Source organism: Astatotilapia calliptera, chromosome 13, assembly GCF_964374335.1.
Source record: "Astatotilapia calliptera chromosome 13, fAstCal68.1, whole genome shotgun sequence".
Classification (NCBI taxonomy): domain Eukaryota; kingdom Metazoa; phylum Chordata; class Actinopteri; order Cichliformes; family Cichlidae; genus Astatotilapia; species Astatotilapia calliptera.
In genome coordinates, this window is record NC_137434.1 from 14039244 (window position 1) to 14065970 (window position 26727).

Genomic DNA, 26727 nt, shown 5'->3' on the forward strand with positions numbered 1-26727 from the left:
ATTGTTAAGAAGTCTTTCTGTAAAAAATTCAGATACTTTCTTTGACGTATTTTTTCATTATCCCAGAGACAAAATCATATAGTTATTGCTTCTACTTTGATATATTTCAGTTTTTGTACATTCAAGACTTCATCGTACAGTGTTACACGACTAGAAAATAGATGGTGCTGGGAGGAGAGGGAAATCTGAAAACTGTCCTGAGCACAGGCAATGCTTTAGTCCAAGGAGCCCCACAGGACTCTACATACAAATCAATTTGCTGTTTCCTCCTCAGGTCAGCATTAAGCAACTAATTAAGCTTTGTTCAGGACCTCTTCACTTAAATTGATTTAAACACTATGAAAAATAGTGACTGAATTGGCTTCTTGGGGGGGGAAAAAGACAAAGAAATGTGTTTTTGTGCTTCTTTTTCCCCCACATCTGTTATCCAAATATAAGATGTCTTATTGGTCAAAATTGCATCCTCACTGTAAATGTTAAAATATCGTTTCACTTAGAGCACACAAACTGCTTTTAATATATTAAGTGTATATTAAGCTTTTGGGTGGGTGTGAAGAGCACTGACACACACTACAGGCATCCATCAGTTCAGCTGGTGGGTTTTCTTATAACGCCAGACATATGGATTCTGCGGAAGCATCGATTTTCTTCTTGAAAACGTAAAAATTGGAGGTAAAATTAAATTTCTGTAGATAGCGCATGTTCTGCTTTATATCCTACCTGCTGATTAATTGCATTCACTTTGAGTCCCATGTGTGAGTCTGCTCCTGATTAGATGGTTAATGAAAATCAGTGGAGCTTGCAGTTAAGAAAACCCGAGAAGCACGGAGGTACATAACAAATACATTTAAAGTGTTTTCATCATTTTAAACATGAAATTCACAGGTGCAATAGAGAAGCTCAAGTTTGCCAATGCTGCACAGTAAGCAAAGCTGCAGTCCAGAGGGACAAAACAGTTGTCCAACAACAGCTTCTGTGACCTGATTGCACAGTCAGCACCCCGCAAGACTGCAGTCTCACTATCTTAAACATCTTGGTAACACTGCACTTTCATTTAATGATAATTTGGCATATTAAGCAACTCTCTGATCAAGTGCATGGCCTGCAAAGTGAATGAGCCAAACTAAAAAGAAAGCAGAGCAAAACTTGGAGCCATGAGGTAAATTGGGCACAATATCCAGAACTTTTAGGGGGGGGGGGGGAACCTAGTTAAATGAATGTTTTTGCATCAGTGTCACACAGATCTGAATGTTGGTCCTCAGTTCACTGATTGATATTTGATTTTGTACTTTCACAACATCTGGCCCTGCCAAGATGCACAAACTAATTGGTTTAATTACACTGGAATTTTCTGTGTTTGTGACATCAACTCTTCAATAACGTCCAGTCAGATTTTCTGTCACCGGTGGCCGTGCAAAACACTGTTCTCTCTCATTTCAGTAGTCTGGCAGGGCTCATTCTTGGTTACAGCTTCCATCTTACTGAAGACTAATTAAATGCAAAGTAATTAAATTATTGCATGAGAGAATCCTTCTGAGTAGTTTTAGATTTGACAAGATCACGTGTAATTGTGAGTAAAACTACCAGCGCTAATGAAATCACTCCTAATGGCACATTGACAGACACGCTGCAGGTTTTCACTTTTAACATGTCACAGCAGGAAATGCACGGTATTGTTAATAAAAATGTGAGGATTCAAATATTCTTAGTTTATCATTTGTTCCTCTTGTTAACTGTCTATACTGCCTATGAAAAGTCCTGTTTAGTCTAATTCATGTATGCAGTGTAGTCTAGTTTAATGTTTCTGTGCTATAGATGTGATAATGGTCGTGTTAAAGTCACGTTAAGACAATCCAGGGTCACACAAGTGTATAATAATGCTAGATAACGTCATTGACTCAAGTATAGACCACACAGTATACTTGCTTGTTAATACAGTATCACTTGACTGCATTTCAAATGTATGCAGATACAAAGAATGCTGCCAAATCAATACAGACACAGCATAGTACGGGGATATGGTTTTCATTTATAAGAGATGGTTTGCAATTTGCACATCAGTGCTGCACAAATTTATTAGACCACCTTTCATAAAAAAACAAGGAAAAAGAAACTATTTCAGCTGAATTCACTGGACTGAATCACATATTTATGCCCAAACATTGGCCTTCTCCGAGAAGTCAAAAATTAATAAATCATAACAGTGAACCAAGAAAACAAATTTTTCTGATCAGAAATGTAAGTAAATAACTGTAATTTGGCATTTTAATAAAAAAAAATGAGGTAATGTACAGTTTTTTTACTGTTTTTCATCATTAAAATTAGCAAAAAAAAAAGGTCATTTAGAACCTCTGGACAGATCTTCCTCTGACACAAGCAGATCATTTTTTCACTGTTCTCTTTCTTTCTCCGCACAAAATGATCACTTGAGAACATACTTTAATCTGTGTTTCACTATCACACACTTAAACCACACTCATGAGCTAAAACATGACGAATATCCTGCATACTTAACCTGCGATAGCACAACATCATTAAAGTTGTGCACTGGAGCAGATCACTGTTTCACTTGCACGTCTCCGCCAACACTGGGGTGCTTGTCTATAGTTTGCCCCCCACGCCCCCAAACTATTTTATCCAGGTACCCACCGCTGTGACTAGGTGTTGCTCTCAAACCTTGCCATTTTGAATATTCTCTGCCCCATTTGTCTGACAATAACCATTACCATAAGCATTTCACCAGCATCAAACACAGTGACTCAAAGCCTGTTCATTTGAATCTCAGATCTTGAAATGCACTGTTTTTCTGAGATAATTTCACTTGTGATTGTTCATAATGTTTTGACTCATCAGTACACTGTGGGGAAAAAAAGAAGAAAAAACAGAAAACAGAAAATGTTTTGGTAATTTTCTTCCAGCACATTACCCGTTTTTTAACAGCAAATTTCTGTAAATGGCAAAAAAAACAACGTGTGGTTTAAAAACATAAGTAAAAAAAATAATATGGAAAATTCCTTCATTTTAAAACAGCACATTTTACTGTATCTTTGCAGATTATTTTTACTGTGTATAAAGTTCAACATTTGTGGAATTACAATGGAAATGCTCAAATAATATAATATAGTAAGCCAACCTCATAATTGAGATCAAATACTTCAGCTACAGCAAACAGTGTGTTTGTAAAAGTGTCTTAATCTTGATAAAATTGTGCAGCAGCATGTGTGGAATACATGAATTCAGCTTGGTAAAACTGCAGCTTCTACACCACCTTTCTACTTTTATCTTATGTACTGTTGCAGACTGACCCATCAGATAATGAATTACCCGTGTGGGGTTTTTTTGCAACGTTTTCTGCAAAATCTACAGCAATTTTTTTGTTTGTTTGTTTGTTTTGTTATACAGCCTGTGAAAAAAAAGAAATTTGGCCTTGAGACATTGCTTCAGTGACCTTACCAACATTTCTATTTTTAATCTTCTCTAAAAACACCATGAGACCTTGAAACAGCGTTGAGTTCAGTTAGCAGGTGAAAGAAGTTCATCTGTATCTGTCCTTTCTTTGGTATGTAAACAAATGAACCTTACACAGGGTTCTCGTCAAAGTCTTGAAGTTTTGCTCTAAGGTTACTATTTACTCAGCAAAAGAATATGATTAAGATAATCAGCAAAGACATTATCATTTAGATTCATCTAGAATTTATCCTCTGCTGTTTAATGAGACAGTTTGATTAGCATCTCTTAACCTTGGGGTATGAAGTGGTTTTTAATTGGCTGACCTTGTCAGCTACCTTGAGTGTAGAGCTAGGGATTTCTGCAAAACTGAATATACGAGAATATTATCTAAAAAATAGTTGTTCCCTTTTTATTAGAATAATGATTTTTCTTAAATAAAATGGACACATTTCAACCCGGTATTTTCAAACTATTATCTCAGCAGGTTAACTATCTCCTCTGCAGGTAAATGGAGAGCCCAAAACACATTAAACTGTATTTTGTCCTTGTGGATGCCACAATTTTGAGCTTATCTGTCTGTTATTGTGACCTTTAAATAGTGCTGTGGCTGCAGTGCTGCCCATACAGAAATCCCATTTTTGTCTGCCCAGAGATGTCAATGTCCTAAAGAAAGGCCTATCACGGGGAAAGGTGTTTTCCTTAGATAAGTACTGAATACAGTCAAGGGAGTACAGGGTGTGAATTAAAATTAAGCACTTATATGATACAATCACAATTCCAACTCGGGATCCTACCGAGTTAGTGTTTATGTGATGACTGTGTGATGTGATGTCTGCTCGTGAGACTTAAAAAATTGTAAGATTGTGCCTTCCCATATTAACAACAGTCCATTTCTGGTAGTACATAATGCCTTCGTTTTTAGAAATGTGACAGAATCAAGTGAAATATCTGGATATGGCAACAAAAAAAAATCCACAGTATGCTGTTGATTGACACTATTATCTCAAAATGAAATGCACTATAGGAATCTCATGCAAATTGTAATGGATAGATATCTGCAAGAAGGCACAGCCTGTATAAAAGATAGATGCAGCCTTCAATATTAGCTTTAAAGCCAGCAGGGGAAATTCAGGGGGCTTCAAAAAGAAGCCAGTTTCTATCGATGTCTGTGAAAAAATGGCCCTCATCCTCGCTTGACTTGAGACCTCGGTAAACAATTTTCTAATAATACTCAGTCACCAGTCGCTTGAAATTATTTAGGATGACATTAATTTGTAAAGTATAGCCACATTTAAAGTAAAGTAGGTATTAAAAATAGGTGTGCTTTGGGCTGTGTGTGCCATTCCTCAGATCCATCCCTTGCAATATCACTTCTGGCTCCAAATCGAACAATAAAAATTAATAAATGTTTGGAAAACAACTCTGTTGCCTTTTCAATCAATGGTCTAATCAATAGAATAGAACAAATCATATCAATGAGCTCACAGAGAACTTCACACTGTTTCCCCCCTTCATCACTACAGAGCATTTTAGTATCTGTCAGCTCATTTTTGCTTTCAAAGCCCAGTTTTACTTTGCTGATTCACGCTCTCATCTTTCCTGTTTATTTCACCAGGCGGATATTTTAGTGACAAAACACAGATAAACCCATTCTTTGCTAGATGCCTGTTAGCACTCATCAGATAAAGTTAGAATGCAGCTGGTGAGCACAGCCAGGCAATTAGCAGCTAAAGAGCCTAAGTTATTCGATACCAAACTAAAGCAAAACTGACAGTGAATACTGCTTTTGGTTTCATTTGATAGACACAAGCATGGCTGCAAGTTGTCGCTAATGCTAATTAAAGTCTGCTGGATGCAACCAAATAGTGTTTTTAGTCCAAGAAGCTATTACTGATTAATTATCCCATTAGTTAGTTGTTGGCCTGGATTCACTAACTGCCATAATACGTTGCATTAATGTCATTAACACAAACCTTGTATGAAGATTTGTGTTAATGTGCAGTGAAACACAGTGAAAGTGTTCACCATGCGCTCTCGTTTTGTTTCATCTTGAGTGTGGTTTGTAAAGCTCTCAGTACGCTGAATAAGTAAAATGTCTGTGATGAACTGAAACATTCAAGTGTGACAAATATGCAAACAAAACTAAAGAAGAGGGAAATGCAACCCCATTTATTTCCAAATAAGTTGTGACACTGTGTAAAATATGAATAAAAACAGAATGCAGTGGTTTGCAAATTATTTCAGTTTAACTGATGATACTACAAAACTACAGTTTTAGTAACAGATCATTTATAAGGTAATTTTTATTTCAGCTGCAAAAGACCAGAAAAGCTTTGTAATGTTAAATAGTTAACATTTAATTAGTAGTAAAAACTTGTCTTTCTCTTGTTTTCACTTCAATACACTGTGAATTTTAAATGAACTGGATGTTATTCTCATTTTAAGAAACCTCCACACTTTATTCTAAACTAAGCTTCAGAGAACAACTTGTATTTCTTATTTAAAAGCCATGGAGCTGTTATAGACTTGCGAGAAGGGAGCTGGGTTTGTGTGAACTTGTTAGTCTTTGTTCTTTCCCTCTTCCTTAGGTTTTTTGCATATTTGTCACACTTAAATGTTTCAGTTCATCACAGATATGTTATTATTAAACAAAATCAACCCGAGTAAATTTAAAATAAAGCCTTTAAATTAGCTTATCTTTTACTAAGGGAAAAACCTATCCAAATCTTTGTGACCCTATGTGAATAAGTAATTTCCCTCATTAAAATAATAACTCATTTTACCAACAAGAACTGTAACCAAGCTTTTACAGTGACTTAAGTCTCATATTGCTGTGGAGGCGTTTTGGACCACTTTTCTTTGGAGTATTGTCATAATTCAGTCATAATTCAATTTTTAGCCATTCAGAATAGACTTGCTGGTATGTTTTGTATCATTGTGCAGGGCACAAACTGATAGCTGGAAGTTGTCCTTCAGGATTTTGAGGTAGAGAGCAGAATTCATGGTTCCATCAATAACAGCAAGTCGTCCAGCCCCACACCATCATGCTACCACCACCATGTTTGACTGTCGTCAGTGCACTCTTGGATTAATTTTGGTAGGCCGGCAACTCCTGGGAAGCTTTACCATTGTTCCAGTTGTTTTCCATTTGTGGATAATGGCTCTCACTGTGGTTCTCTGGAGTCCTCAAAGCTTTAGAAATGACTTTGTAACCCTTTCCACACAGTTAGATGTCAATGACTTTGTTTCTCAGCTGTCTTTTAGATCGCAGCATGTTGTTTATTTCACATTCCAGAATTTATATATATGAATGGAAAATATTGCATTTCTATTGTGATGAACTATTCCAAGTATTTCACTGTAAATATTTAGAAAATCCAGCTTGAAGTATGACTTGTATCACATGTCTCATGTCACCTAAAGATGGTCTGTATCTATGTTTTTTCTTTTTTTATTCATTTTTTAGACAAAAGTTGTAGATACACGACAGAAATGACTGATTAGCATTAACATTTACAGACAACCTCTGTTCAACACGTCTGGCTTTTGACTGTGTTGCCCTTCTGAAAAGCTCACCAGGTGTCCTCCCCTTGCCACACTGCTCCCCAAACAACCACTCATCTGCTTCCTTTAATGTCCGTGGGGCTGATAGGACACACTCATCTGACACGCTCGCAGCCCAGTCATCCCAAGCTGTCATTAAAGCATAAACCTCTACCTAAAGCTTTAATCCTCCTATCAGAGAGGACCTGGACTTCCCCAGTACCACAGCTCACTAACCTGGCAGTGAGTGCCCTCAGGACATCTGCTGATCTTGACTGGCCCCAGTGCACTGCATAAAAGGGCAACAAATTTTCCAACCTGAAAGCTAAAAAGTTGTTTTGTTATTAGATATGCAATGCCACAGTGGTTCGACAAGGTGCAAAATGTCAGTATTCTTCCCTTGGAACTGACCTTATACTGAAGAATGGAAACAAGCTGCTTTAGCACTTAAAAATATATAAAATTAATAAATAAATATGAGGGGAAACATCAGGAGGGCGCTGAGTGCCTCCTTTGATGTTTGCCTTTTATTTAGCTTTTCTCATATAATCACATTTATTACTTTAAATTTAGGAGCATAAAAATGAACTTGTAATGTATTTTCAAAGTGTCATTATTTTTTGAATGTATGGAAAAAAGACCTTTGGTCTGCACTCACAAATGGGTCTGTTTTAAGTGTACAAAGATCTCAGCATTGTAGGAAACATAGGACGTCATAAAAAAAACATAAAAGGCAAAAGCCAGCAGGAGTGATTTCACCAAATCAGTCCAGCCCCTTATAGACAACAGTGGCAGTATTGTTATGAATAATGTACATATGTGGTATTCCCCATATAATCAGACCTTCTAATTCATTCATTCACTCATTCATTCATTTAAATGTGATGCTTTAAAATTACAAAACCTTTTCTACAGGATTTGGTAGTTGTCAAGCTGGAGACATTAAGTTGTGCAGCTCACCAGGATTAAACTAATACAGTGCATATAATTCCCCGTTGCTTCCAAGTTTTCCATGTTTGGGATCACTCTTGGTTCACACATTTTCATCCTTTGATTTACAAGTCTGCAAAGGTGACGAAGAATCCAATGTCAGGTCTCAGTCACTGATGAAGGCAGCTTTCACATTTGGTGTGAATGCAAACACAACAACCAAAAAGTGTGAACAGAAAATAACCCCTTTTTTTAAATGAAAACTCACAGGCATTTCTTGTTGTGTCAACATTTTTTAAATCATTTAACACAGAAACATCTGTGTTTACTGACATCTTTAAAATAAAAGTTGGAGTTTAGGAACATACGGTACAGAAGCTGAAGCTGGGATGATCTTGTTTGTAAAACTGGGAAAGGAAGAACTGATGTGTATTACATATATTACTGTGGGGATTACCTGTGCCTGCAGGGTGTCCTAGCTTTGAGAGCGCAGCTTAAGACTTACCCACCAATGTAGCATCGCACCCGTGTAGCATTGATGGACAGCCTAAAAAAACCACGGGGACCTCTAGTGAGGTGCCTTATTAACTGTAGCACCTTGTGGAGCCACACAGAACTTTGTTGTTTGCTCACACACCTCTGTTGGATTAATTCTTGATGGAGTTCTCCTTTAGAAAAATGTATGCAAATAGGCAAAACACAAGACGGCTGAGACGTACATTCATCAGTTTGACAGCGCATTTGCAACACAATGAAACATGCTGCAAATACTGAGATGCCATTACAAAAGGCAAACCAGTTAAAAAACAATGCTACACACGTGTCTTCAGACTGTTTGTTTGCAGATGCAGGCCACTGAAGGAAGCACAACCACGAAACAGACACACTGAGGTGCTTTTGAAAAGTGCTTTATTCAGCTACATTTGTAAGCTGTGTCCAACTCAATCTTCACCTTTTTCGTTATACCCTGTGAACTTGTAAGGTTACACAGCGCAGAGCTTCGTATTTTAGAATCAGTATGGAGACCAAAACATTAAAATTTGGTTTTCAGAAGAAAAGAAAAAGAAGACCCAGAGTGTGCAATACAGCATACAGTACAAACAAGGGTTTCATTCCAGCCATTTTATCATCGAGTATTTGTTCAATGTTTGAAATGTCTTTGCGCTTAATTGTTGCATGCACAACACCCTTCCTTCTAATATCTGCACACTTATCAGTGTTAAGACTATAGGGGGTATATAGAATCATTTCAAACCTCATTTAACACTGAACCATACCCCTTTCCGAAGCTCAAATTGCTCACCATGGAGCAGCAGAATGGCTCCAGACATTCATTAGCTTAATGAAAACAGGCCACTCTTCTCCTACCACCCAGCGAGCGGCTTCCCGATGTAGCCACAACGACCATCTGCTCTCCAGCTCCCTGCCAGCTATAGGATAGTCCTGTCAAAGCAGCTGAAGAAAGGCATCCACAAAGGCGCCTTAATCATTCAGATCAGAGGACAGGCAAGGACAGCAGATTTTTTTTTCTTCATATACACATCCCCTGGCGCCTCAAAATCCTGGTTGTGGCATTCACTTGTGGTGTTAATGATGTTCATTAAAATAAGTCAGCCCGGCACAAGATAGATGGAAAATTAGTGTCTGTTTCATAAATTGACGGGACACTTTAGGTTGAATAAGCTGAGCGAGCAGTTATTGGAGTTGCGTTGCAGCAGCCGCACACAGCTGGCAGTAAGGTTATGAGCTCTTCTCACGGTAGGAGAACCTGCTTTGTGAAAAGGTTAATGTCATTTTAGGGCTGGACAGAGTGTGTTGCAGTAGGCGGCTGACCACCTGTTCAACTCCGGAGGTGGTCTACTTTTAATCTCACCTAACAGGAAACATTTGAAAGTCGAAGCTGGGTGTTTTAACAATTAAAAATTGTGTGTTAAGTAGTGTTAATAGTCATCCCCACCCATGTTTTCAAAAACTGCCAGACTCACTGCAGTCGCGTTATGAGTTTTACCTTTTAATAACTGGTAATCTCAGCAGTGTTGTGGCTACCCAGAGTTACTTTTCTCAGTATGAACACTAGCTGGTGCACAGTAAGAGGGAAATGATAGCCCCAAGGCTTTAATCTAATAGTTTGTCATCAGGATAGTATTACTTAATTTCCCACTGGGAAGAAAGTCATTATTTCTGACTTTATCTCAGCACTGACCTCTGGAACAGTCTCAGGAATATTATTGGTTTGAGTCCATGTTCCCATTCGTTTCCTTTCTCTTAGCATGACTTCGATGACCCTAAACGCCACTAAGACGCATGACTATCGAGGGCATGGAGCAAGCACAGGACAGACACATATGCTGGAATGAAGATGAGAGTTGCATTTACCTTTAATGTGCTACACACAGAGCACCATTATATTGATTTATTACAGGCTACATTTCAGCTTTTTCTCACATGATAAATGATCAGTGGAATGTGAGGTTATATCGATAATAGATAACTAATGGCCAGCGGTGATCTTTCATGGTTAACCTTTTCTCTGAAAAGATCAAATCCCTTTTACATGCAGCACGTAAAAAGAGAGGATGCTTAGAAAACAGTTATATGGAAATATAAATCAGCTTTTTAACTATTAATTCTCTTCTTAGGTATGCAGGACACTCTGATAAGGTCTCTCATTGCCATTATTCTCCTCTTGCATAGTTTAATTTTGTAGGGAAGCTGCTGGGACCACGGGGAAATTCTATGAAACGATTACAAGAGGAGACAGGAGTGAAGATGTCCATCCTTGGCAAAGGGTCCATGAGAGATAAAGACAAGGTAAGGCGTCTATCGATTGGTGCTGAGATATAGCTGTTTGGCTGATCAAAGAGAAATATTTACAAAGACAAAGCTCTTGAAATCCTACCAAAAGCACAGTGGAATATTTTAACCAACACCATCTGAGCAGTAACTGAGATGAATAACACCCAGAATAAAATTAATAGCTTTCACTTGACAAACATATGTAGGCGAAAAATGGGAATGTTTTTCTGTGTTGTTTAATAGCATATTCTGTAATCGTCAATTATGAAGGCAAAGTAATGAATCTCTTTGCCAAAGTCATTTATTCTGCTGACATGTGGTCCCCTGGAGCCAAACTTATCCGAGCGTGTACACAGACAGCCTGCTGGATCTGGTATTCACGCTCATAACAGGTCGCACTGTGCTGCTCTAGAGTTACATTGCTATTATTACTGTAGCCTCTGATTCAGACATTCAGACATGACAAAAGACTTTCAGCCTTATCGCCTCTTTGGTGAAACTAGAGCTGCATTTCAATACATCGAGTACATATTGAGGGCAAAACAGTGCAAAGGCTGTTGGAGCAACTTTACAGAGGCTTTAACTGATTTCATTTTTTACACTTTTTTCCCTCTTTTTTTACAAGACATTTGTTATTCGAATTTACAGCTTTCTTCAGGTTTATTGAACTCGTGTAGCTTATAGCATGCTGCATAAAGTTTGGCTGTCCAACACTGCTGTTTCCTTTCACTGTCAGCATTCCCATAGCTTTGTTTGCAGCTCGCAGTTATGTGCAAAAACAAGTTCTTAAGTGTCTTTGGAGAGCACTTCCTCAGGAACATATAGCAGACAGGCATAGTTAGAGAACAACCTGTGAACATGGAGGAGCACTTAGCAGCAGGGGTTTTCAGCACATACATCACTGTTTAGTTTGGATCACCCACAAAGCAGGACAAGAACACACTACAACGGACAGTCAGGACTGCAGAAAAAAATCACCAGTGTCACCTTGCCCTCCATTCAGGGCTTATAAAAAAAAATCCAGAATCAGGAAATGAGCACACCCTGAACACGGCCACCTCCAACTCTTCCCCTCTGATTGGTGCTGCAGAGCACTGAGCACCAAAACAACCAGACGTCTGTACAGTTTCTTTCCACAGGCTGTCACTCTGATCAACACTTAAATCGCTCACATGGTGTCTGTACTAAACAGCCACCATACCTGCTACAAAAGCACGCTGTATATACTGTATGTTGTATATTCTATATACTACATACATACTGTCAAGTCCTCAAAGAAGAACACGTATTGTTATTGTCTGTTTGTCTATTGTGTTAAGTCCATTGAGTGCAGCAAAGAAACGGGAGATCAATTTCTTTTGTGTGTACACAATAAAAGTGATTTGGATTCTGTTGATATTTAACAGAAAGATAAAAACATGAACTTCCAATAAATGCCACTGGAACAGTAAATGTAATTATGTTTAATTAATTACATATGATTATGTAATTATGTTATCATCAATAACGTAATCGCAGGACCAGAGAGACTTAAACCCCTCAAACAAATCTGTTCTAATGTTCATCTGTGTAAATTATATACAGTCCATTTAATAACTGTTCTGATTAAGGTTATGAATACGTGTATTACGCAGCCTTTAGATCATATACTTGCATCTACATACACACAGACTGATGCTTAAAATAATTTAAGCATGTCCAGCTGAAGTTATGCTGTGACCCTTAGATTTTCAGTATAGGAGTTTTAGGATGATCTTGATATGTACTTAGCCATGTATGCCCAAACTAAAGAAGCTTCTGTTTTTAGACATGAACAAGTTGGATTTTTTTTTTCACACTTTCTTTTAAGATAACACGCAGCAGAAAATAGCCTGTTTCACACAGAGTCCTACCATTTTAAAAAAACTCAGTAGTGTGATTTAGACAAGCTGTCAGGATAGAGCGTGCACACGTGATGGTCACCTGCTGGAGATGAATGCACCAGACAGTTAGCTGCTCTATTCGCACATCAGCACAGTCTAACATCACACAGTGTTTTTATTAGAGAGCTGAGAGGCTAACGTCCAGTCTGGCTGCATTAGACGTTATGATTCTCACATGCACCTCGAGTCAGGTAATGTCTAGATATGTTCAGCTCTACAGTAAATGTCTGGAAACAGCATTATTAATACAAGACACATGCAGTTATTAATATTTATTTTACCAAGATCAATATTAATGCTATACATGCAAACACATTTTTTTTAAAAATGGACCAAATAGATTGAGATTATCTGCAGAATAGATGAAATCAGTCATTTTCTGTGTGATAATACCAAATATCAGTTACAGAAAATTTATATAACTGAATAACTGAGACTAAGTAATAAGTGTTTAAACTTTGTATTGTAAATAGAAATTAATACAATAAAAGTGACCTTTTATGGACCTAATGGTGAGATGGAAAGTCTTCCTTTTGAAGGCACTGAGATGAGGATATTTTTTTTGCACCATCTAATTCTTGGATGTACCTTGGCTGGTGCAGGAGTTCATTTACAATTTTGGCTTACTGCCACTAAGTCCATTGAGTTTGCTCATGTGCTACATTAACTTGTCTTTGGTGTGCTAAATTAAGTAAAGAGGCACTAAAATGTTAATAACAGTCAAACTGTCAGCAACATAACAGTTCATTTACCTGCATGCTTTGCTGAGATTGTTATACTGAGCAAGCGGCAATTTTAATGTTCACTATGTCCCTTGCTATGTCGCTGACATGGAAATTCATCTTGAGGAAGACACGTGTTGTTTTTCTAGTCCTTGTCCTTATAAAGTCCCCGGCTGTATTCACCCAGCACACAGGACAATAATAGACTCTTAACAGTTGACTCTTACCAACAATGGCTACATAATGATCTGATTTTGCTTGGTGTTATCTGAGGGGTATTGATTTTGTGTACGGTCTAGGCAAGTCTGAGGCATTCTGTGATGAGACTGGCTCCCAGAGGTCCTGAGTGAAAGGCTGGCAGCCTTTCAAGGCATCTGGCCACAAGGCAGTGTCGAGCAGACGCCGCCAAAGCCCTATTACATTCAAAAGCACATTGCCTACACACATTTCTGCCACCTTATCCAGTTCCACATTTAGAAGCATCAGCCCAGCAGTAGGGTAAGGAGGGTAGGCTGGGAACATTTTCACAAGAGCACCTCACAAGCTAATATTAAACCATATGCTCAATATTACACTTCGTGTACAAGTAAGAGTTTATGTGGTGCTTAATCATAGAGTTGAAAAGTCCTTATTTCACCTCTCTGGTTCCAGACTATTTCCTGGTAGTCAAGGTTAACACCGCAGGCAGGACAGAATATTGTTTATATACACAACATATAATCCTTACAGCAGTGAACCACACAATAGCTTCAATTAAGCAGGCAGTCACGCTATCTAGCGTTTCAGGGACAAATTACTGTACCAGCTTGCAGACAGATTGGTCTGCCCACATGCATGTTTTGATCAGATACACAATAACCTAGGCTCGCTGACAGAGAAAGTGAAAAATGATGACATCTTGGGAGAAATTTTTAATTAAAGCCGGCTTCTCCCAGAGGGAAGGCATCGGCCCTGTGATGCAAGGACAAAAGTTTGAAGCCCCAGATTGGCTGATAAAGTAAAGTGCATGAGTGGCACTCTCACTTCTCTTAGCAGCCACCATCAAGGTGTCCTTGAGAAAAGCACTCAATACCCAACTGTTGCAGCGAAGGATGAATGAAAACAGGTTTAAAAAAAAATCCTTAGTCAGTCTTTATTCTGACATGACTGAATATTCTGTACATTGTTCAGAATGCAGCCGCTGCGTTTGTAACTAGTACAAGTAGAAAAAAGGCCTCACATCACTTCTGATTATTTGTTAAATGTGGAATTGATTTAACGCTCCTTTTAAAACACAGTTACCACTTGCCCCGAGCTATACTGCAGATCTTTTAAGCCGTTAATGTCAGTGTGACGCCTAAGGCAGGTCTCTGCAGGGCCCGGGTGAAGAATTAAAGGTGCTCCTGTGAACAGAGTCTGGAGGAGTTTTGTGTGGGAGTCTGTATTGAAAACATGTTTACTTCGGTGCACAATGTAAGATTGAGATCAGCGCAGTGTGCCCTATCCAAACTGAACTTTCTCTCCTGAAATTCTTTCTTTTTGCCCTGCATCTTTGCTAAATGTGCAGTGCTGCGTTGCTTTAAAGCAGTGGTTGTTATTATTTCCCTGGCATGACTTTCTCCATAAGCTGACAAAAACTCACTTCCATATCCCACAGCTTTTACCAAATATTAACAATGATAGGGGAAATGACTACTAGAAAAGCATCCAGCTGGAATTCTAGCAAGAATGGAAATCAGTGTGATAGCTTCAGCAAGCATTTGTTCATTTTCCCATTTAACTTAATTTTGATGGATATTTTCCTCTGGCAATCCATTACCTTTCTCTTCCATCTCAGAATATTTATTGAAAGGTTAATGCCTCACCTGTCCACCAGGAGACCTCACTCTGTCTGCCTGCTTAGTACACCTGCTCCTCAACCACCCTGAAATCTGCAATAAACACATAACAAAAAACTGATATCAAAATTAATAATTAATCAAACAGCTCTTTGATAATCCAGCAATTTATGCAGTAGTGCAATTACTATGTGTTAACCCGAAGCTTGTATTGTGCTCTTTCAGTCAAGACCACTACAATAAAAAGACCATTCTTCAACATGAAGTAAATGATATCTGGCGGCATGACTCTGTTCAGGGACCCCCTTCGCGCCTGGCATGTGCAGACGTGGAAAGCATAATGCGGGGAGAGCACACCTCCCCGCCCTTTTCCATCTGCATACACGAGGAGCTTGAGGCAGGGAGAATGATGGGAAGCCCCCGGCACAGAACTGATCAGTGACAATAGATAAGACATAAAAAGCATGAAAAGGAGGAGCTGGGGTGGAGGTGGCGTTCCAAAGCAGTTTACAGATGTGCAGCATCTGTAGGGAGGATAAATGGCGCCTTGATTTATTCAAATTAAACATTTATATTAAAGATATTAATTTGGTGAATTTCTAAAAAAAACACACAAAAAACTTCCCTTCCTCTTCTATTTTTTACAGGAAGAAGAATTAAGGAAAAGCGGGGAGGCCAAATACGCCCATCTGAGTAACGATCTGCACGTTTTAATTGAGGTCTTTGCTCCACCTGGAGAGGCCTATTCCCGCATGAGTCACGCCTTGGAGGAGATAAAGAAATTCCTAGTACCAGTAAGTTTAATACTTTACACGATTTTTCTTTGTAATTTTTATTCCTACACCGTCCTGTACAGTACAAACAAGCGCATTTACTGCTGACTTGACCATTTCTTCATCACCCTTATTAGCATGCAGCAGTACTGAGTTTACAGTATCGGGGGTTTGTTTAAATAAGAGGAAGATACGAGCGTGAAGCTTTTCTCTGCATTACAACTACCGTTCGACACTACATGCCCTTAGTTACAAATGAAAAATAATGTATTCAGCAATTAAAGTGCAGTATGGAACAACTTCCAAGACTCCAGCAACCTAGCCTGGAGAACTTAGCAATAATTAATGTGCATGTTGTGTACTCTCGCTGAGTTTAAGCTGTAAATATTAATCAAGCTTTGCAAATGTGACAAGTCTAATAGAGGAGCTGTGCTGCATGAGTCTGCTTTATGAAGTTCATGCTTCTTGCTATACTGAACCAATATTCATGCAAGAATTTTGTCTCGGTGGGCCAGGAGGATGATGATACCGCACTGAACAAAAGCAGCTACTAATGACTTCACAAAGTCTGCCAAAAAACAGTAGGGAAGTACCTGATTATAGATCCGCTCCTGATGTTTCTGTGTGCACGCTTTTAGGGAGAATGCTCGAAAACAGTGGTTAAACACTCCATCAGAAGTTAAGCTAAAAGCCAAGAGAATCTATTTATGTGTTTGTTGGCTGGTGAAAGGGAAAACTGATGGGAACAATTTTACCACTTTCAGTTCCTTGGTGCATTCTTGCTGCTCCTAACACAAACTTGTGAACATGTGACTCATTACCAAGTGGTGCAAAACAACCACGAGAACTTACCCGTGCTGTAAAGTGTTGCATGCAAAGCAATTAGTTGAACCTTTAGCAGCTTATGTTTAAACCTGCTTTTCTAAGCCTTTTCCCCCTTAGTTTCCTATTTTTGCACCTGTGAGAAACTCAGTAATCTCTTCTAAAAAAGGACCCCTCTTACTTTTTTTTAGTAAACTGCATTATTTGATGCTAATCAGTGTGTACACAGGACCAGCCGTGATATAGGACTAGTTGTTTTTTAATATATCCACTCATTCAGAGATTTTAGGTTAGTTATTTTAGATCTTTTGTAAAGATTTGTCTGCAAAATGACCTGGGAAAGAAGCAATTAGCTTTTAATTGCAGTAATCCGAAAATGATTACCGTGGAAGTACATTTTGGGCAGGTGGATGTTAACAAAAATGCTCCTTTAATCCAAAATGAATGCAAGATTAAGAAAACTGTTAAATGTTGCTAGTTAATCAGACATTTCCAACACTAATTTCACGCTGAGTTAGAAAAATAAACCCCGTATTTACTGAAATTTGAAAAAAACACAACGCAGTAAGGTAGGCAACATCAAAATTCAGCTTACACCTTCTCCACATGACAATAAAATCACATTAAAAAAACTTTAGTACCAATTTCAGAGCACATGTCCACTGCCTCGGGCATATTATTAGGATTTTGCAAATAAACTGCACATAATGCAACACAGCAGGCATCTGTCAGTAGTAGTAGTGACAGATGTTTCACGCCTCAGGTGAGGAGTGGCATATACATGTCCTGCTATTTTTTTTTAAATTGCTGCATAATGCATTAGGAGCTGCATTGTAAAACATGTTGTCAGAGACGTGCTCTGATAAATCGTGAAAAGCAACATATGGTTACAGGTGTATTTGCGGTGTACTCATGCATATGTGAAAGAAAAGTTGGATGAAGCCTTTGTGGACCCAGAGTGAGCTGAGCAGTGTCTAGTAGCCGAAACCAAGTAAAGAAACCAAGCTTAGCAATGCTGTCTTTAAAGACACAACTATAGTAGAACAGGATGCACAGTGCCAGAGCACTACAAAATGAACTCTAGCAGGCCACTGGTATGAATGCCTCTAACCAAACAAACACAAGCAACTTTCATGAGGGAGGCCAGAGGCCCAGACGTCGTCTAATGAGCTCTGTGCTCACTGCTCAATACTATGGGAGCAGATTGGCCTTTGCCATAAAATACCAGAATTGGCAGGTCCACCACTGGTGCCCTGTGCTTTTCACAGATGAGATCAGATTCACCTTGTGCACATGTGAGAGTCATGAAAGGGCCTGGAGAAGCAATGGAAAACTTTATGTTGTCATTGTTCAGCATGCCCAGTTTTTTGTGGATCAGTGATGGTCTGGGGAGGCACATCCATGGAGAGATCCACAGACCGCTACAGGCTAGGCAACGGCACCCTGACTGTTGTCAGGGACCTATTGTCAGACCATATGCTGGTGCTATAGTTGCTGGGTTCCTCCTAATGCCAGAGTATCCAGGCAGTTCCTGGAGAATGAAGGAATTATACCATTGATTGTGCCTGCCTAACATGAATCCAATAGTACAAATCTGGAACATTATGTTTCCGTCCAACCAACATTGCCAGGTTGTGCATCAGACTATCTGGAAGCTCAGTGATGCTGTGGTCCAGATCTGGTAGAAGATCAAAGGACCACATCATCAGGAACATGCCCACGCTTTGTCAGGCATCTATACAAGCACGTGGGGGGGGGGGGGGGGGCACACAAACTACTGAGTATTATTTTGAGTTGCTGCAATGAAATTTCCTTCTATAGGTTAATACATCATATTTCTATCAAATGATGCAGCATCCTTCTGTTTCTAACACATCCCACCCCATATCATTATAGCACCCAGCATGTTTTTTCCCATTGAGATCTGATGTGTTTTCAAAATGTTCCTTTAATTTTTTTTCCTTTTTTTAAAAAAAGCCCTAAAATATCCATCTCCTAAGAAACTTGGCAGCTGAAAAATGGGGAAAAAAAAGAAAAACCCCAAAGCCACAACAGTCTCTCAAGAGCACACTCCCAGCAGTATAGCAGAAGTTTACTCGGTCCTTCTCATCTTCACTTGTCTCTTTGGTCTCTCTTTGCCGAGTCTCCTGCTATTGCCAGAGCTCACTCCTTCTCTGTGCCAGGCATTCATCCCAAGAAAACAACTCCATGGCCTCCCAGCCCTGGGTGCCTTTGCCCATCTTTTTTTCCTTGCTTTGTTGTGGCGCTCTCTTGTCCCCATTTTTAAACATGGTTGACAGGGCAAGTGTGCCTCATTGCATTCATTTGGTAGATGCTGGAAGGACGTTAGACAACCCCCCAAAAAGTTTCAGAAAACATACAAATATCATACCAAAATAAAAACATGAAAACTATAAAATAATAAAATCTATTAGCAGTAAAATATTACGATGTGGCACCAGGTGACACATTAACCAAAACTTGCATCACAGGTTTCTTGGATTGGTTGTTAGTATAATTAACTACATAGGGACCCATGCTGAATGTCAAATTACTGTAAAGAAAGATCAAACTTGTTTTTCGCACCCTTCTTCTTTCTGCTCTGATTGACTCTCTGTTGGAGCTGGCCTCAAGTGGCCATTTGAGGAACTGCAGTTTATTGCAGGGGTCAGGTTCCATACTGTTTTATACTTGACACTGACTATTTTGTAAGAGCCTAATTATATTCAGCTACTCTTTTAATATGTTCAAAACAGAGGTTTCTTTTCAGCTCAATAGGAAATGTAGAGTGTAGCTCATACAGAAGTTGATCATCCTGCCACAAACATGCTCGATTTGAATCAGAGCTCCCCCGTGGAAACCTACCACTGACTCCCGCTGGCATTTTGCTGGATTATGCTTCATAAACCAACATGATGCAGCAGGCAGAGTCACAGAGATGCGTAGCTGTCTACCACAATGCCACATGCGTGCTATGGTCACTTTTAATTAGACATTAGCATCAGTTGATCATTTGTTGGCCATCAGAAACAGAGCACATACAACTAGATCTGAATTTTGTCAGAAGCTGATACAGAAAGCTTACCAGGACTTACAATGAAGCAGAATTGCAAATCAGAAATCAGTCCTGTTAGCTCACAATTTATGCATCTAAAAAGAAAAGAAAAGCCTAATCAGTGCGTTACTGTAAAGACAGACGCTTGTGAGGCCTTCATCTTGGGCCAAACTGCAATGGAAGCATTTTGGCAGATAGCCGGTGACACAGATACTTTAATGAGATATACACTGCTTATTTGTTTTTCCATAAAGTCAAACAAAATTAAAACTGCTGTAAAAACTGACCCAGGTGTGCTTGGGTTTACTCATACTGCACTATCCTAATTATTTGGCCCAGACGTCCTGGGTGAGGAAGCTTAGAGACCACCTAAAAAATTGGTCAGGGATGCAGAGTTAAATATTCTGCATTATTATCTCCATAATAGAGCCAGACTGTGCACAGCTAATTGCTGTTTGTGTTGAGCTAACTTTGAAAGAACTTGTAATGTGAAAGAACTTAAAAAAAAAAGATGCATTAGTTAGAATTTGATTCTTTAATAGAGCTTATCATTGTATTATATACAACTGGTGTGCAAAAAATATGAAGTCTTTTATCTAGTACAGAGGACAAGATATGTCTGAGCACTTTTCCTGAGGCAGTCTATTCCCCACTCTTTGTTAGATACACCTTTCAGCCGCTTGGTAATGCAAGTGTCTAACCAGCCAGTAACATGGGAACAAGTCAAAGCATTTAGTCATGTGAACATTGGCAAGACAAGCTGCCGACTTTCAAACTGAGCATCGGAATGGGGAAGAAAGGTGACTTTGAATGTGACATGGTTGTTTATCAAACCAGTCAAAATATTGCCTGGTTTAATGAGTCTCAATTTCTGCTGCAGCATTTGGATGGTGAGGTCAGAATTTTGTGCAAACAACATGATCCATCCTGCCCTGTATCAACAGTTCAGATTATACTCGAGGATATATGGGAGGGATAATTCACTGGCGCACTTTGGGCTCCTCAGTACCACCTGAATATAATTCAAATGCCACACCATACCTGACTATGTCCATGCCCTTATGACCACAGTGCACCCATCTTCTGAGTCTTAGTATAACTAAGTGTTAATAGGAAAATTGTACTTAGTAGTCAGTATAATCTTTTAATGATATAAGTTTGCATATGGTAGAATACTGCATGTAATCATTTGTGTGTAGAAGTATATAGTTGGTGGCATATTGAAAGAATGTCTCATCCTAGGAGGTCTGTAACATTCCAGGGTGTTCACCCCCACATCCTAGGAGCATGGGAGAGGTCGTACCTTGTCTTATTGTTTTACGGTAGGATTAACGTAGCTATGTCAGTTTTAGTCTAAGTGCCTTCTTTACATATAGATGAACTGTTGGATTTTCCAGACCAGCAGGTTAAGGGAAGTCGTTTATGGGGTCACACACACACACACGTACACCTCCACATTCCAATGTAAGGAACAAACGCTCACTGAAGTATAAATAAAGACCGGGGCAGTTTCTCAGCGCGAGTCTCAGTTCTGGAGACTGCCCTTGCTAGCAAGAAGTTCTGTGTGTTTCTCTTCTCTGAGTCTTTACTGAAGAAGTGTTTTAGAATATATTTCTTAACACTAAGTCAAGTTGCTTCCAGCAGGTTAACACACCATGTCACAAAGCTTAAATAATCTCAAACTGGTTTCTTAAACATCTCAGGGAGTTCACTGTACTCAAATGGCTTCCACAGTCACCAGATCTCAGTTCAACAAAGCACGTTTGGGATGTGGTGGAACAGAAGATTCACATCATGAATGTGGAGCTGATAAATCTGCATGTTTTTATCACGTCAAGATGAACCAACATCAGAGGAACGTTTCTAGCACCGTTTTGAATCTATACCACAAAGAATGAAGGCAGTTCTGAGGGTCCAGCCTGGTACTGGCATAGTTTACCTGATGCATAGCACCCACATTTAAACATAGATTTTGTTAACACCTTCAAATTCAAATACATACATTCACACTGCCAGACATTTCTACGAATCCAGTGAGTCTCTGAGTACACAGCTTTTTGATTCTTCAAACACAATAATATCACTAATAGCACGACTCTACCCCTTAAATGCATTATGTTGGGAAACAAAACAATCTTATATAATCACTGTAATCCAACAAATGTCACACGATTTATTCAAAAGCTAAGACTGATCCATTTTCTTTGGTTTGTTCATGTCTTTTAATATGATGTTTTTGTTGGATAAATGTATTTACCTTGTTCAATACTGCCGCAGGTGTCAAAGGTGATCTGACATGACAGCGTCACTTATAATAAAGCTGATGATTGAAGAATGCCAAATTAATTTGACTTGTTATTTTCTGGCCACAGAGACAAATAGCTGGCAGACGCAAACATCACAATGATTGGTAACACTGCACTTCATGTGTTGACCTCTTTAAGTCTAACTTAAGCTCTGTGAAGGGCATTGCATGTGTACAAGGTCATGCATGGTCAGAATTAATCACAGTGTGCAAACAATCTGGCTCGAGAAGCCTCAGCTTGGGCTTTATCTCTGTATACTCATGTTAACACCTTTGTCAACAGTCTACTTTCACAAGCTCTGGCAGGTTTGTTGAGCTTTGAATGAGCTGCCAGATTTCTTATTAAGAGCTCTGCCAGTCTCCTTGAATTAAACAGAATGCTGTAGGCCTTATTTGTTCATTATAAGAACGTGCACAGTCTGTCACATGTCCACCACCATGGTTTCATTTTCTTCTTTCACGGTATGTTGGTGTCAGTGTTTTCAGTCTTTATAATCTGTTCATCATATGGCCTGTGCATGACACACAGCCTGTTACTGTAAATGAAGACATGTCTGACATGCTGCAGTTTAATGAATGCTCAGTTTTGCTGCAACAGTATCGAATGTGTTCACATTCACCGAATCAAGGTTGCTCACTATAACAATGATAAAAATTTCTCTTTTTTTCCACCTCAAAATCATGCTCCATTAACTTCTTAAGAAACAGTGAAGGTCAGACATGTAAAGAAGGAGAAGACAATTTAAGTAGAGAGACACTAACCTCTTGTTTTTAGATATTCTTTCTATGGTTTGAAAAATGAACAGTGTGTGCTGCAAATCCTTCGACAATATGTGGCTGAAAAATTTGATCCTGAGGAAAATTATGAATAAATTAAAGAAGAGCGTGATTGCAGATTTGTCTGCTAAAACTGACGACTGATAACAAGTCTGCAAAAAGGGTTACATTTCACACATTTAGACAGTTAATGAGTTCAGATTTTTTTGTGTTCACACAGAATTAGTTTAATCTAATAATAAGCTTTTGTTGAAGATCTGATTACATTCAGTCCTAACTATGCAAATCACAGAGTGGGTAAAGGATGTCTTGTAATATCCTCATGACTAAATGTGATGTGATCCATAAGCCTGGCCTGTAGGTAGGAAAGGACTAAACTCCACGTCAGGGGTATTGAACCTGTGCCTCTGGCTCCTTTGTCCACCCGCCCATGACAAAAAAAACAGATGACTTTGAAAATAGAAATAAAAAATTGCATTTTTAAACCATTTTTATATTTATTTAACATTGTTGTAAATGATAACTTGCATTGATTGTCCCCTAAACATAATAACTGCTGATGCCACCCTTGGCAGCAAAAACTGTAATCAAGCATGTGATAACTGGCAATGAGTCACATTATTGTGGAGGAATTTTGGCCCACTCTTCTTTGCCAAATTGCTTTAATTCAGCCACATTTAGGGCTTTCCAACATTAGGAGCCTGTTTACGGTCATACCAGAGCATCTCAATGTGATTTGAGTCTGAAATTTGTCTAGGCCACTCAAAAAAACTTAATTCTGGTTTTGTTTTTGAAATTTTTTGGTTCATTGTCCAGCTGCATAACCCAAGTGAGCTTGAGCTTCAGGTACAAACTGGTAGACGGACATTCTCCTTCAGGAGTAGAGAGCAGAATTCATGGTTCCATCACCAAGCAGCAAAGCAGCCCCAGACACTACCATCACACTACCACAGAGTTTTTTATGAAAAACTCTGTTAGTTTTGCAGCAGATGTAACGGGTCTAAAACCTCCCAAAGAAATTCAGCTTTTATCTCATCAGTACACAGAACATTTTCACCAAAGTCTTGGGGAACATCAAGATGTTTTTTGGCAAATGTGAGCCTTTGTGTTCTTTTTGGTCAGCAGTGGTTTTCTCCTTAGAACTCTCCCATAGATGCCATTTATGCCCAGTCAGTTTCTTATTGTTGAGGAAAAGAGGCCTGCAGCTCTTTAGATGCTTTTCCCTGCTCTTTTGTGACCTCCTGGATGAGTCATTGAAGCGCTCTTGGAGTATTTTTGGCAGACCCACCAATCCTAGGAAGGTTCACCACTGTTTTCTCCATCTGTGGATAATTGTTCTCACCATTGTTCACTTGAGTCCCAAACCCTTAGAAAAGGATTGTAACCTTTTACGGACTGATAGATGTCAATGCATTTGTTTCTAAGCCTGTTCTTAAGGGTTTTTTAAATCATGACATGATGTGTTGCTTTTTGAGGACTTTAAGCCTACTTCACTTTGTCAGACAAATTGCATCCCTTCCCTTCTCTTTATCAAGGAGAAGGGAAGGGATGCAATTTCCTTTTTACACAGGGCCACATAAATTTGAACATCTGTTTCCCCCCTTAATAAATAAAATCATGATTTAAAACGTAGATTTTGTTTTTATTCGGGTTATCAGTGTCTAATATTAAAATTTGTTGGAATGTGAAGTGTGACAAATGTGCACATACAATGGACACCACAAATTGGCTCTTTCATGAGTAAAAGTTGAAATTGCTGCTCATAGTAACATATATTGGGTTTTTATGTTTGTTCGAGAGGACGTATTTTTCTTGGGGCTCTCCTTTTAGTCTGTGACACCAGATCATGCGGTCGTAATGTGCTGTCATAAGCAGTGACAGCCAAAGAAATCTGTTGCTGCCTTGGTGTCATTATAGAAACATTTCGCCCATGGTATTGAATCCCGTGGACTCGGTTTAAGTGTTTCGTAAAAAAAAAAAAAAACCCACACTTGTTTATCTGTCACCAGTGACAAGATAATGAAGGCTGTTTTGTCCACTCCCTTATCTGCTGTGTCGCGATCCATATCATGTTGATAGCGGGCTGAGAAAAATGGTTCAGAATCGCAAGATAGCGATATTCCACGCAAAGTTGTTGAAAGTGTCAATTACAGTCTGTGTGCAGACAAATCAAGGGCTATTTTTGTATTGCATTAAAGTGAGAAAAATATTTGTCTGATTTAATTTCCCGTTTCTGTTCTCCTCATCCAACATCAAGATAAATTTTGCCCTAAATTTTTTGGTTAGACACCTTTTCTTTTTAAAGGCCATCTGGGAAGTTAACACTAGTCTTCGAAACCTAAACAGGAAAATAGTTTTTCTTCTTTCCCCAACAAACCCGCGGCTCATTTGAGAAATATTTATTGCCTTTTTCTCCACCACTAATCTTTCCTCTGCGTTTTGAGTCAAACCATAACCAAAAGATTCTTCACTGGCTAGTCACCGCTCAGCAAAGCCACAAGCTCCCCTTGGGTGTCGAGATAATTTTAATTTGATGACATTTGCTGCTGTTGCAAGCATCTGTTGCAGTCAGAAGACAAATGACCTTCTCTGTTTTGTTTTCTTACGAGACGTGCTGCATTTTGTTTCCACAGGATTACAATGACGAGATCAGGCAGGAACAACTCCGGGAGTTATCCCTGTTGAACGGCTCTGACGAATCAAGCAGAGGGAGGAGTGTTCAAGGGAGGTGTCTACGACCAACAACCGCAATAACCACAAGGTAAAGTTTTAATTACACTCACAAGCACACATAAATACATAATATTTATACAGACACTTCTCATCCTAATTATTAGTTTATTTAAATTATTTTTTATTTTTGGTGTTTTATCATTTTTACTGGTGTGTTTCTTGTGTGATATTTAAAACCATTTCATTTTATTTCTACTCTTTTATGAATTCACTTGCTTACATCTGTGCAAAAGCCAAACTCACATTTCATTTCTTTATATTCTGAACTGCATTTTTTTAAGTCTTCTTAAACTATACTTTTATGTTTGAAGGTCTTTCCGAGTTTTTCCTTTGGACACTGGCTGGTTTATTACCAGTTTTTAAGCGCAGACTTTGTACTTGACCACTTGTTTGTTAGGCCACTTAATACTGACCTATGGAGCATTCAAGCATAAAAAAATCACCCAAACCAGTCTCATGTTTACACAAGAAACAATTCTAAATTGCTTCAGGCACTTTTTACTTTGTAACTTCTTGGCTGCTGCTAAAACTTCTTTAGCTGAAGTATCCGAAAATACTTGAATTTACCATGAATGGCATAAAATAGTATTTTTGCACCAACAAAGTGATTCCTAAAGAGCTTGTTGCTGAAAACTTGGTATATCTACAGCAACAGTATCTCAAAGTCATGTCTTTAAGAAATAGCAAAAAATCCAGCAAAGATGGAATACAGGACCTGAAATATGCGTCTACTGTTCGCCCAACCTCATTAGAAATCATCACCATGGAAGCACAGCTGTCAAAAAGCCATTCTTAAACAAGGGAAACAGGAAGAAAAGGCTGAGGTATGAAAAATTACACAACAACTGATTTTAAAATCAGCAGCAAAAAGGTCTTTTGGTACTCCATATTCCATATCTATAGTCTATATTCTTCTGTAAAACATGACAGGGGCTATGTCATGGTTTAAGGCTGGTTTAAGAAAAACAAGATCTCTCATGTCTAATAGTCAATGCAATAAAAATGTGTAATTTTATGCATTTGCAGGTAATACAGAGCCTAGCACCTAACCTGCTCTGAATGACAAAATAAATGTGTTAAAA

The 26727-nt window shown here is 38.8% G+C and overlaps 1 protein-coding gene across 4 annotated transcripts in view; it reads left to right on the top strand.

The window, feature by feature from the left end:
* Positions 1–26727, top strand: part of khdrbs2 (KH domain containing, RNA binding, signal transduction associated 2) — an 80312-nt gene that overhangs the window by 14440 nt on the left and 39145 nt on the right. For all 4 annotated transcript variants that reach the window (XR_013901076.1, XR_013901075.1, XM_026189986.2 and 1 more), the window contains 3 exons: positions 10618–10734; positions 15828–15974; positions 25546–25673. Coding sequence is in view for 2 of the 4 variants with exons in the window: in XM_026189986.2 (XP_026045771.1) it covers positions 10618–10734; positions 15828–15974; positions 25546–25673 (392 nt within the window). In the remaining 2 variants the exon portion in view is untranslated. The remainder of the gene's footprint in view (positions 1–10617; positions 10735–15827; positions 15975–25545; positions 25674–26727) is intronic.